Below are 13,182 nucleotides of genomic sequence, written 5' to 3' on the forward strand. Positions count from 1 at the left end.
TAATTAAAATACTCTTTGGTTTTAATATAAAATAAATTATTTATATTTATTTAGTTTAAAGTTTTAAATAATTTAACATTATTTGCTAACTGCATTTTACTTTAGCAGTTTGTAGGGAAGTGTTTAGCTCTGTTGTGCCATCCGAAGCAGCACGTTTACGACTATTAAGAAGTGCATTATTGGATTCAGTGTCCAACTCTGTTAAAGACTTTGTAAGCATCTCTGGCGTTAAACGAAATGAGGCACGATACATATCTTTATTAGGAGCTACATTGCGTACAAAATGTATATCCAATGAGTTATTGTCAAGGCTTAAACCTAAATGTTGCTCAACTAGTGGTTTTACTAAACTTTTTGTATCTTCACCTTTAGTGAAAGTATATACATGAACAGTAGGATAATTATAAGTTTTATTTGTAAAGTTCAAATCTGTTGCTTCCGCAGCGAATAAACCTCTAAAAGCATCTAGAAACTCTACAGCCATAGCGGGTAGATTCATTGTGATATGTATAGCAGTATCTGACGGAGAATTCGAATCCACTTCTAACCATCGTTTAAGCAAATCTGCTTTAATATCTTCTAAGATAAAGTCACGCCCATCTTTATTATACAATTTTGCTTGATTCGTGCATTTATTTCTTTTCATATTATTTTGCAACCAACGATAACTTTCTGGATTGAGATCATTAGCCAATACAATGCAACGCTTTTTTGCTGCTGGCACACTAAAAGGACCCACACCAGCAAAGACATCATATAGCACATCACCAGATTTTAATAGTTGGACTATACGTTCATGCTCAGTACATAATCTTGGATTCCAGTAAACATTGGAAAAGTCAAATTCGAAAGTAATACCATTCTCTTTGGTTTCCACTTGATATTCTGGAACGCCAGAAATTAACTCGAAGGCAAAATTTCGGTATGTATTATCAATGGTCGCTGCTTTGTTCACAACTGTGCGACAATTGGGTACTTTGTCACATAAAACTTCACCTATTAACTTTTTATATGGCAATAAATGCTCACGAAGATTTATATGCACAATATGACCAATGCGTGAGTACGAGGTTAGGCCGTCTTCATTAGTTGGTAGGACACACTTTAATATTTCATCAGCACGCCAATTTTTGTAGTTCAATTCTAATTCTTTGAAATAGAAATCACTGGAAGTGATTTGATTTTCTTCAAGCTGTTCAATTGGCAGGGAATCCCATGATTTCACTGGTAATGGATGCAATAAAATTTCTTTAAACAAATTGTTATTATCTTTAGATTCATTAAGCAAATTCTGCACCGGACGTAATTGCTCCATTTTTAATAACACATTCTTTACTAATGGTAGCACCTTATGTAGCTGCTCTTCCGGAACACGCAATCGTGGTATCTGTACTTCCTTTCGAAACGCTTCACGTTCTAGCGTTTGCATGCCATACACATGGTGTGGTGGCTTAAGCAGTTCAGAGTCCATATTTTTGAAATAATGTCGCTGACGGAGCTGCTTGAAAATTTTTATATTTGTGTGGTTTCTTCGGAAAATACTTAGCAGCCCTACCATCAATAAGATTTACTAAGCCGTTTATAATTGCTAGTTTTATACAAAATTCTTACAGCACTTATAATACAAAGTAATTTTAAAAATAATACACATTTATTTTAGAAATATTTTATTCAATAAATTTAATTTTTATCAAAGAAAATAATATGAATACAGAACTTATTTTACCTTTTCTACCTACACTGTACGTACGCGAAACAGAATGAACTGAGATGTAATGAACAACGCAACAAATGCCAAACAGCGCAAAAGAGAAGTGCACAGGGTTGTTAAAAACATTAAATAAAATAAAATGAAGTTATAGAGCAACAATAAAATCTATTAAATATAAGAAAAATATAAAGAAATATTCTTTATATAAAATGAATTGAGTAAATAAATTTATTCTAAAAAATTATTAACCATTTTTCTATAGAGTCTGACGCATACAGTTAAAAGAATCATACTGACAGAGTGGTGAATTAACATGGGCGGTGTAACAGAAATACACCACTGCCACCTCAGCACAACTGCATTATTATTTTGAACTGCTAAGCCGACGTATGTTATCATGATTTGAGTTCTACAAAAATATATATTTGTACTAAATTTTAGTAATGAAAAATGCGTTTCTGATTTGTCTTTAACTGAATATTTTTTTCAGACTCTGGGTATTTTTATTCTCTGGGTATTATATTGATATTGTAATTAAATATTTTTAATTAATAAATCATATTGGCTGTAACTTATTTTTAAATCAAACATAATTTATATTAAAAGTAAACATTTTAGTCCATTTTCGACCCGAATACCCTGGTAGCTAGTGCTCGGTTTTTCTATCTTAGTTATAAGATTTTATATAATGTAATTAATTATAATAAAATAAAAAAAAATAGTCCATGTTATTGATAGATTGGCTACATTAGTAGTAGTAAATCAAGCTGGATAATTGTTTTTGTCCAAAAGCAGAATGTGTTAAACTTTTTATTTGTTGTTATAACCCGCTGGGATCAGTTTGTAAAATCTCTTTGAGGGATGGTAAACACAGTGGCGAAGCTAAAACAATTCTGGACGTCGACGACATCAGAGTTATGAGACCCATTTTATTACCTAGTCATAAAAGTAAATAATTTACATTCACTAAGACGATGAGGCATGTATGAAAGTTTTATTGCAAATCAAATTAAAATAAACACAAATTAATATAAATAAAAATGAAATGTGTTTCCAAATGAAGCTATAGTTTATAAACTCGCATGGAATGCATGGGAAGTGTGTTGGTTAGTGTCACTTACAAATAAAGTGACGAAAAACTTGGAACTTATTAAAAGTTTATGCAGCCTTGGCTAGTTGTGGCATAATATGATTAATCATCGTTTTTAATTTGACAGACATGAGTTCTAAACCTGGCATTTACAGTTCAAAAAATTATATACCTACTATAAACTAATTAAATAAAAATTTGGATAGTTCCTAAGATAATAGTTTGGAGTGATATAATCACTACATAATAAGTTCTTTATCCTTTCTGATATTATTTACAATAGTTGTGAATCACATAAATCAATCAAGTCTCAGTGGTTCAGTGGTTCTAAATGTTTAACTATCTGTTTTGTTCAAAAACTTTTGTTCAATAATCTGAACCTTTAGTTTGGATTAAAAACGTTAATTCAGTTATTTTAATCCTTAGCTTGGTTCAAAATATCGCAGGTTTTAATAGTTTAAACCAAAAATTAGTCTCAATGGTTTGGTTTAACACCACAAAAAAGCTCCGCTTTAAAACCGGTAAACATCCCTGCTATTTGCTAATCATATAAATAGAATAAAAAGTTTAAACAATCATGACAAAGCGAATAATTTTTACTAAAAATGTTTATTTATTGATCTTCAAAACCATATTGTCCATAAAAATGCAGACTTGACTACAATATACTGTATATTAGAAAAGATTTTAAGTTTTTTAGTTTATACCACAATAAAGTTTTGTATCGAGTTTCATTTTCTAGTGAAACTCGAATATTTTCGTTCATATCGAAAGCTATAAATATAATGTATGGTATTACTCGCGAGACTTTTCTTAACTCTCTTTTTCTATTTAACTTATATGGCTCTATGAATTTCCCTTTGCTTCTAAGAAAAAATACAAAAAATTGACTAATTAAATTGTTTTAAAACAAATAATATAAAAAAGAAATTAATGAAAATATATTACTTCTAAAACAGATATATATAATATAAAAAAATAAAATAAAATATATAATCCCATACTATTTCCATGATTCAAACACTAAAACTCTATAAAATAGTGATTTTATAACGTCATAGTAGGTATAATATAATCCGTTGGTTTTACAAAAGTCAAGGTATCTTTGGAGTAGTCCTAGTCATAACATATGCCAATTGTACGATAAAATTAATATATACCACTCCAAGATGATCTGATTCTTAGAGAGAGAGATTATAGACATTTTTATTTATCATATACAACATTTTCTGCCAAACTCTTTACTACAGGTTTTGAAAAGATTTCTATGAATTTTTCCATCATAATCGAAGAATTCAAGATCGCCATTTTTTTTGAAGTAGTCACAGTCATAACATATGCCAATTGTACGATAAAATTAATATATACCACCCCAAGATGATCTGACTCTTAGAGAGAGAGATTATAGAAATTTTTATTTATCATATACAACATTTTCTGCCAAGCTCTTTACTACAGGTATTAAAATATTTCTATGTTTTTTTTATCATAATCGAAGAATTTAAGATCGCCATCATCACCAAACCAAAGCTCCTTGATTTTGTTATTGATATTATGTCAACTTCCTCCAAACATGCTATTGTGTAATTAGAAAGTTGATGAGTTGCAATACTATGGTAAAAGTATAACCGGTAATACTTGGAATATTGATGAGGAAACCTTCCTAAACATATATAAACTTATGCGATGACCTATTACGTTCTGTGCGACTGCACTATGGTTGCATTAGAATAATATTTGTCAGAATTAGACAATCAGCACTTTAACCGATTTTCATCCCAAGTCAAATGTTCATTTTTTTATGCGGAGTCCATATTGTTTCGATCAAAAACCATAATTATCTACTGTTCAAGCAATTCATCGTTCCTTTACAACAAAGATGGTCAGCTAAATAGTACTAGAGGTAATATAATCCTATTTCTACATTAGATCCTTCGATTCTTTAACTCCATTAAGAATGTATTGAAACCTACTTTAACGGAAGTAATAAGAATCATTATCGATAAATCTTCTTAACAAGATAATGTACTTTTCCACAGTTTCGCAGGAAAATGCTTAACAGGTTACAATTCCTCCCTGTAAACTAAGCATAGTGACATCCAAATAGTCCCATAGTCAGTTGTACCCACTTTCTTCATCAGTTTTCTTGATTTTTTTTTTTTGACCATAAATATATTGACACAACAAAATCAACTTTAGTGGAATCCAGGTTCAACTAGTGTTTAAAAGTCTTCATTTCACATTAGCGTCTTTTCCAGTTTTAAGACCATTCATTCCCTACATCCAATTTAATAGTACTCACTTCTATTTATGTCTCTACTTTATAGATTATCTTCTATTTGCTTATAACAATACAAATACATATATAATTGTACTTATATTTAGTGATTTATAGGTTTATATAATCAATGCATTATTTGAAATAATTAACTTATGTGGGGATTATAGATATATTTATTAAACAGATTTATAGTGAATTAATGTTACTAATTTTCTAGCCATTTTTATTGTTGTGACATTACTAAAATTTGTTGTTCCTATATAAAGCATAGAGCAGAGTATAACTAATTAGAGACTAACAAGAGGCTTCATTAAATTATATAGAAGTATTTTAAGCCTCCCACAATTCTTAATTTGAAATAATAATTTCAAAATAATTAATTCCAAATTTCTTTAAAAATATTTGTCATATATTTATTTGCAGTAAAAATGTAAAGTACATATTGTGCTTTTATTCTTATAAAATATGTAAGAGATTTATATAAATATTTTGTCAATATAGATATTTGATTTAAAACATAAATAACTAATTAAAATTAATATTGCACTTTGTCAAGTAAATACAAATCAGAAAAATTAACTTAAATTTAATAACATTAATATTAATAAATTATCCGTAAATGCATTATGGAACGGTCATAATTATGGCTTTAACATTTGTGATAGTTAAATAAATAATTTGAGTATTTCTTAAAATTATATTCAAAATTAACAACAATAATAACAATAAAAAAATTAATTCAAATCACTTTGGTTAAGGCGGAAATAGCATTCTTTTAAAAATTAGCATATATAATAACTTAAAAATAAGATTAAAATCATCCATATTTGCTTTCGAAAAAGTTGATTACTTAAAATAACGAAATCAAAAATTATCTGCAATGCTCAATAACGCCTAGTAGCGGTCGTCGGACGAGGTACGCCCGATGTGCGTGGACGTGCTGACTTTGCGCGAACTGGGTTAGTAACACTGTCTGTATTATAGCTGAGATAGACATGAGATAGGTCAACAAAGTCGGGTTCTTTATTATTGTTCTTGGAGTCTGCGATATGCTTCCGCATATTGTTGCCAGTATAGGCAACACATTTCAACTGCCACTCGCCAATGTCTTCGTTCCAGTGTGTGTATTGATTTATCATTGACTGGTATTCCTTTGGTATGTAGGAATTTAAAACGAGTTCACATAGTGCTAGTTCACGAGATAAGCTACGTATATTTTCATAGACACCTTCCTTTTCGCGTTGATGTTCTTGTTGTTGATCGGCTAATTCAGACTTGACACCCATGAGCATTTGCATGACCCTGTGTATTTTCTTCGTAATACCAGTACTAGCATCCTGCAGAGATGAGTAACGTTCTTCAATATCAATACGTTCGGTTTCTTTTTGTTGTAATGTTGCACGCAAAGTTTGCTCAGCTTTTTCACGCTCTTCCAATTCGGCTAGGGATTGCTCTAAAAGTTGTTCTTGCGTATGTGCTTTTTCGAGTAAATTTTCACCGCCGACAAGTATTTTACCTTCCAATGACATGAGTTTGTTAAGTAAATCAGATTTTTCGGATTTTGCATGTTCGATTTCTTTTTCATGTTCACGTACGCGCTTCTCCAGCGCTTCCTTTTCAGCATCACTCTTTTCACGTTTCTTCTTAAGCTTCTTACCATTTTCAACAACACGATTCTCTTCTACTTCAATTTCAATTGCTTCTTCTTCTTCATCATCATCGTCATCATCCTCTTCCAGTGACTGATCATCAAAAGTGCTTTCTTCAAGCTGTTTACGTAGACGTTCGATTTCTTCCTGGAAGTGACGCAATAAGGCATCTTTGGGTTCTTCATTAATATGCATACGATTCTGTATGTTTTTAGCACGGCTTGCATAGCGTAAAGTGGAAATGGTTTCGGAGTAATTGCTGTCTGCTGGACCAATTGTTGCACACATAACAGTTTTAGAATTACCACCTAAAGAATCTTGTAATAAACGTGTAAGTTTGGAATTCCTATAAGGAATGTGTGTGCTCTTGCCATCTACCAAAGCGCTTATAACATTTCCGAGCACAGAAAGTGACAAATTAATTTTTGTAGCTTCTTTCAAACGTTGCCCAGTTGCCTGAGTTTTACTCTGCCTCTCAGAACCGGCCAAATCTACTAACTGTAATTTTCCCATACGAACGTGTTGTATGCCTTCCTCACCCAGTTCACTGCTTTCTACGGTAATTGAAAATATTGCATGCGAACGTGAGGATTCTTCATTCATTTGGGTAGCGCCTACAGCACGATTTTTGTTACCCAAACGCATTATATTCTCTAAATCATCCGCATTATGCACCACATAGCCACTTAAATCCTTTACAAAAACACCAATATCGGGACGTTCCTTTACTTCAAGACTTTTGCTAACATCTTTGCCTAGTAAATCACGCACCTCTTCATTATAAATTTCCATATAGCTGACACGGACCAAAAACTTTTGATTCTCTCTAGCTTTTGCTATATGACCGAATATGTGCGCAAATGCATTGGGTATTATGCCTTTGGTCTGAGGCGAATCGGGATTACCAGACATAGTGTAAGTCTTACCAGTGCCTGTTTGGCCGTATGCAAGTATGGTGCCATTATATCCTTCAAGTACTTTCTCTACAATTGGTCTTGCCGTATCTACGTACAGGTCCAATTGGTTGGAATCCGCATCAAAGACATTGTCAAAGTAATACGTTTTTGGTGGTTCATTTATTGTTGCATTCTGCTTTACTACAGTGATTGCTCGATTGATTTTATCCACTTTTATTGCATTTACTGAACCGTTGCTGATCTCATAGTTGTCCATTGGACGCGCACGTACCACAACACGTACATTCTCAATTTCACCTTCAACTCCATCAATTTGTTGATGTTGGTCTTGTGGCATTTTTAATTAAACACTTTTCTATTACTTTTTTAATTTAATATATTAATTTATTTTTAAATGTTGACGTTGCTAAGATATTTTTTATGCAATTCCTTGCTGCTAACATTTGTTTATTGATTTTTGTCACCACAGCTGACTCACAAGCACGGCACTGCCATATCAGAAAAATGTAAGAAAATTTCAAATTATGGAATTATAGTTGTACGCTTGAGTTAGCTGAATAAAATAATTTAGCTATAGTACATTTCCACTGTCTCATTTATTTAATTTTTGTTGCTAATTTATATTGATAAGTGAACGCTCACAATATAATGAGCTCATTTATGCAGCTGATAGAACTTTTATGAACTTCACTTAATAATGTATCACAAAAAAAAAGTATATATATAATTGATATATTATATTATTTTTATACATTTTATATATCAATTACACATTCAATTAATAAAAACAAAGATTTTATTAAATACTGTCTTCTTCTTCTTGTTTACAGCTGTTTGTTTACATTTTACGTATAAAACATATATTGTTAAGGGATGTATTCGACATTTTTCCCTTAAATGAGCTGTTTTATTGATAATGAGTTCACTTATTTGAAAGATTTTTGTATGAGAAATCATCCTGATTAGTGACTATAATGAGCAAACCGACTAAATGCTAATAAATGAGCTGATTTATTGATAGTGAGCTCATTTGTATGGTAAACGGTAAGGATTTCTGGCATATTAAAACATATTTTAAAAATCTATAATATGAAAAATTTGATATAGTTAAAGTCGTTATATATAAAAAAACTTTAATAAATTTTTTGCATTATTCAATAAATAAAATAAAAGTGCTATAAGATGATTTATCCTGATTCCCTAACATTAGCATAGTAAGGACATTAAGTATTATTAAGGGTGATAATTCAAAGGTTGGATCGATTTGCTTGAATGATAATAGAAAGTGAAGCCAACTCAGTATATATGTGTATACTTTCTGATATTGAAGTTCATAAATTAAGGAAAACAAATAAATTTTTCGAGTTATGTATATGACGATCTAAATGATATGACGTATAGCTGCGTTTCAGCAAACAATGATCTGAATTTACTTTACTGAGTCCGTATGAATCGGAAATAAAATAAATTAAAAACGTATCATATTTGGCTACTGTTTATTTATTAAAACAGTTTTGATTAATTGTGAAACATTTTTATTTTGGACATACATTTCACATTGAACCAATTTAATGTATAGTTGATAACATTTTTATTGTTTTGCGTGTTAGTTGCTCACATTATTGTTTGCTGAAATACAACTATATCAATCGAGTGCTAAGAACACAATCAAAGCGAGATAAAACTATAGAAACCCACAGTATGAGTTTTATAGTTTTGTCTCGTGCGGTTTGTGTTTTCAACAAAATATTTTTTTAGCACAGAAATTTCTATGATGAAGTCTTTGAAATTTTGCAGACCTTTTCTCTAAAAGTTTTGTTTTATTAAATAATGTAATTATAAATTAACTTAAAACGTTAATTAATATATAACTTGTTTTGTGTTTAGAAAATACAATACATAATTCAATTTATTTTTATGCTACATTTCAAATAAATATTTTGACACCCGAACATTATGTGGTTCCATAGTGTAGCGGTTATCACGTCTGCTTTACACGCAGAAGGTCTCCAGTTCGATCCTGGATGGAACCAGTTGGACTTTTTTTCGTATAAGTATATTTTTTTTATTAAATTTATTAGAAAACACATCATCTTAAAGAATTATTTTTATTACATGTGTGTGGTTGGTAATAATATATTTCAGGAGATTAATGCTTTTCAGAAAGTAAAGGAATAATTGTAAATAAATTAAACTATTATAATTAATAATAAATATACAGTTCAGTTATATTATTAAGTTATTTTATTTATAAAAACTGTTGAACTTGGCTTTCCCTAAAGCCAAGTTCAACTACTTATTTACCTAAAATATTTCCATATTTTCAAATGTTTGGTATATTCATAATATTTAAATAAAAATTACAATAGTTTTGACAAAAGGTTTTAATTACATATTTATTTATTACATTATATTTATTTATTATTAATATTTTTTTACAAATATTAAATTTGTTTAAACTATCTATAAATTTTTTATGTGCTCTGAAGAAAAACTGAGGACTTGGTAAAGTAGATTCTGTACTACAATTTATCGCGAAAATGTGATTTGCTAAAATACTCTGAATCCATGAAGGTAGCACAATAAAACTCTAGAATCGCACTATCACCCAGCATTTGCAGATTGCTAAATCCGTAAATTTTTAATGCAAAAGTGCTAAGAATCTAGTGCTTTAGCGAAAATGGCACTAGAATGGAACCTACAAAGTTTGCTAAAATGGGGCGGTCGACTTATAATCTGTATATGACCGGTAAGAGCGGAATGTCGTGGCAGAGGCTCTGGCCAGGAAATAGAAAGAATAGCACAAGATCGACAAAGCTAGAAGGAATTTGTGGCTGCTCTATGCTCCGTTAGGATGCGATATATAATTTTATATACTTGTGTTTAGCCAAAAAGTGTGTTTGTTTATGTTTATCTTGTAGATGGAAAGGAAATTAAAAAAATTGTTAATTTTTTTTTCATTTAAGCTAATAACGACGATTTATATATTATTTAAATACAATTTCATTCATTATTTACGTTACATATTTATAAAAAAAATATTATGCAAAAAAGTCCACTTGGTTCCATCCAGGATCGAACTGGAGACCTTCTGCGTGTAAAGCAGACGTGATAACCGCTACACTATGGAACCGATAAATATACTGTTGACTAATTTTAAAATTGAATGCAAGTACTTTAAGCGTGTCTAATACGTTTTAGTTGACTGAAAACTAATTGGTGGAGTTGGCTAAAAAAAAGCAATCACGGTCAAGGTTTTTATCTTTACAATAATAGTTCACATCAAATTATTAATAAATTGTGTTTTTCGTTATAGGTTGTATATATTGACGAATATCCGGTTTCCTAGCATGCAGATATCTCACTGGATCACATCTTTCTTCTCATACTGGTAGTAATAAAAAAAATTCTTTTGAATTTATTCAACAACTAAGGAACAAGTCTTCAAAGTTTTTGGGATACTATGAGTATTTTGATGTGATTTCGCTTTATAGATTATATTATTATTAAAATTTTATCCCTAACTCACTATCTAGTCTGTAAATAGATCTTGTTTTGAGTTAAAAAAAACTTGAATGTCTAAGTATTAAGTGTATATTATTTGCAATTTCTTTTTCTGAACTAAATGAGATTCAGAATACCTTTGCTGAAATTTCAACATTCACTTCAGGGTAGTTTTAGTTTTTTTCAACAAAACAATTAAGAAAAAAATAGTCTGTTTATATCTACATTTGTATTTATAATTTCAATTCTAATGTAAATATTAAATCTAAATAAAAATTGTCATCATGGTATTATTAATGACCAATATGTTATATATGTTAAATATAAATCTAAAATAATGTGATAATTCAGGACTGTCCAAAGCACGGCCCGCTACAAGTTTTGAATCTACCACAATTACGCAAAATATCTTTTGCTGTACTGGTAAAACCTCATTATTTTATTTTTATGGTGTATCACATAAATTAATTTAAATAATTTAATTAGTAAAATTAAATTAAACATTATAATCGTATTTTTATTTCTGTTGAAAACAACTATGAATGTATGAATTTGTTTTTATGGGCCTTCCATCTGTACAGTGATTTGTATTGGCCCGAGATCGCATCTCTTGTCTGGAGAGCCCTGCTCTAATTAAAGAAGTGAGATATGATAGAGAATATGAATAGTAAAATTTTAAGTTGTACGCAACAGTCTAAGTATAATTTTAGGTATTTTTATAAAAGATTTAATTAAATAAAAAGAGAAATAAAATTGAAACAATTTATATAGTAAAAATTACTCTGAATACTTAAGAGGTAAAAAAATTGCAATCTATTGACAACTCTAACCGCAGTTATATACTTATACATTAGCATATAGAAGACATAGATTTAATATATGAAATCTCGATCATAACATAATCCAGAAAAAAACTTTAATTACACTTAAGGAAACCTACAAGTAGTTCTATAATAACGTAAACCACTGTAAGCAAGTGAAACTCAATGTATTTAGTTTGTAGTATATATCTCTTTGGAACACATAAATACTCATGTATACTATTTCATAGGACACTAAGTACTGTAAATTACAGCATAATTTCAAGTAATAGCAATAATTCTTAACATGTCTATATGTCATTGGCTAAAGTAATTCAAGCAGATATTGAAAATGCTCTTTTTTTAAAGGCATTTTGTATATATCCTTCACACAAATAGTTTTATAGTTTTATATAAAATTTTGCAAACAAATTTCTCATTACTCACTTAAATGAAACAAATTTTTATAATATACAAGACAACATTGTTCTGGTGCAAAATTGTTTTTTCAGATTTGTACATAGTTTTTGCATTTGCATGCTTGCTTTCAATTCTCTTATGTTTTCTCACGTATGTATATATATTAGTTTTACTACTTATTATATATGCTCAATGCGAGTTCTAGCTTGCTGAAACTTATTATTTCCGCTTAAATCCAAAATACTTAAATGCTAGGTGACATATCTTAATGGTGTACACTCTATAGGCATGTTAATAAAAACTTAAAGCCTTTAAAATGCGAAAATGCGCTACAGAATATTTAAACAATTTCGATGTATTGTAGTTTATAAATAATTTCATAAAAAATTAAATAGAAATAAAAGATTACATCCTTAATAAATATCAATTTGAGTACTTAAAGGTATTCCACTCATTAGTGTGAAAATTCATATCTCACTATGAAGTTTCTCTTTCTCAAATATCAGTCAGATATCACAAGTATAGTTATTTTATGTTTTATGTATATAGTATATATATCAAAGAGTGTAAACGTTGTCTTTTTTATTAAAGTAATATAGCTGTCAATTCCGAAAAACGAGTTTCTTTAAAAAGTTTTTCAAGAGCAGTTACGATGTCCTTATCAAATATAATATCATATTGTCAGAGCATAAAAGTATGGAGTCTACCACTTGAATATATTTGGATTTATCTATTTATCTTGCATTTTTAATATATTTCAATGATACATGAAACATGTGATAAGTATTTAAATAACGAAATCATAAACCA

At 29.6% G+C, this 13,182-nt stretch overlaps 2 protein-coding genes and 2 non-coding genes across 4 annotated transcripts; 1 reads left to right on the forward strand and 3 right to left on the reverse strand.

Annotated features, from left to right (window-relative positions):
• LOC119673181 (tRNA (guanine(37)-N1)-methyltransferase-like) lies at positions 1-1,639 on the reverse strand. Its single transcript, XM_038084417.1, has one exon. It carries the CDS (start codon positions 1,556-1,558, stop codon positions 86-88), a length of 1,473 nt encoding a protein of 490 aa, XP_037940345.1. The 5' UTR covers positions 1,559-1,639; the 3' UTR covers positions 1-85.
• A 4,028-nt stretch (positions 1,640-5,667) lies between these two features.
• On the reverse strand, positions 5,668-8,044 carry LOC119671048 (kinesin-like protein KIF3A). The gene has a single exon (XM_038081541.1). It carries the CDS (start codon positions 7,983-7,985, stop codon positions 5,967-5,969), a length of 2,019 nt encoding a protein of 672 aa, XP_037937469.1. The 5' UTR covers positions 7,986-8,044; the 3' UTR covers positions 5,668-5,966.
• A 1,564-nt stretch (positions 8,045-9,608) lies between these two features.
• On the forward strand, positions 9,609-9,681 carry Trnav-uac. Its single transcript has one exon. It is a non-coding gene; the product is annotated as a tRNA-Val (tRNA).
• A 1,027-nt stretch (positions 9,682-10,708) lies between these two features.
• Positions 10,709-10,781, reverse strand: Trnav-uac. The gene has a single exon. It is a non-coding gene; the product is annotated as a tRNA-Val (tRNA).
• Between the last annotated feature and the right edge of the window lie 2,401 nt (positions 10,782-13,182).

This window comes from Teleopsis dalmanni, chromosome 1 (genome assembly GCF_002237135.1).
Source record: "Teleopsis dalmanni isolate 2A chromosome 1, ASM223713v2, whole genome shotgun sequence".
In the NCBI taxonomy this organism is placed as follows: domain Eukaryota; kingdom Metazoa; phylum Arthropoda; class Insecta; order Diptera; family Diopsidae; genus Teleopsis; species Teleopsis dalmanni.

Bases quoted from the DNA above. Each gene is read 5' to 3' on its own strand.
- LOC119673181 (XM_038084417.1), bottom strand. From the start codon at position 1,558: ATGGTAGGGCTGCTAAGTATTTTCCGAAGAAACCACACAAATATAAAA.
- LOC119671048 (XM_038081541.1), bottom strand. From the start codon at position 7,985: ATGCCACAAGACCAACATCAACAAATTGATGGAGTTGAAGGTGAAATT.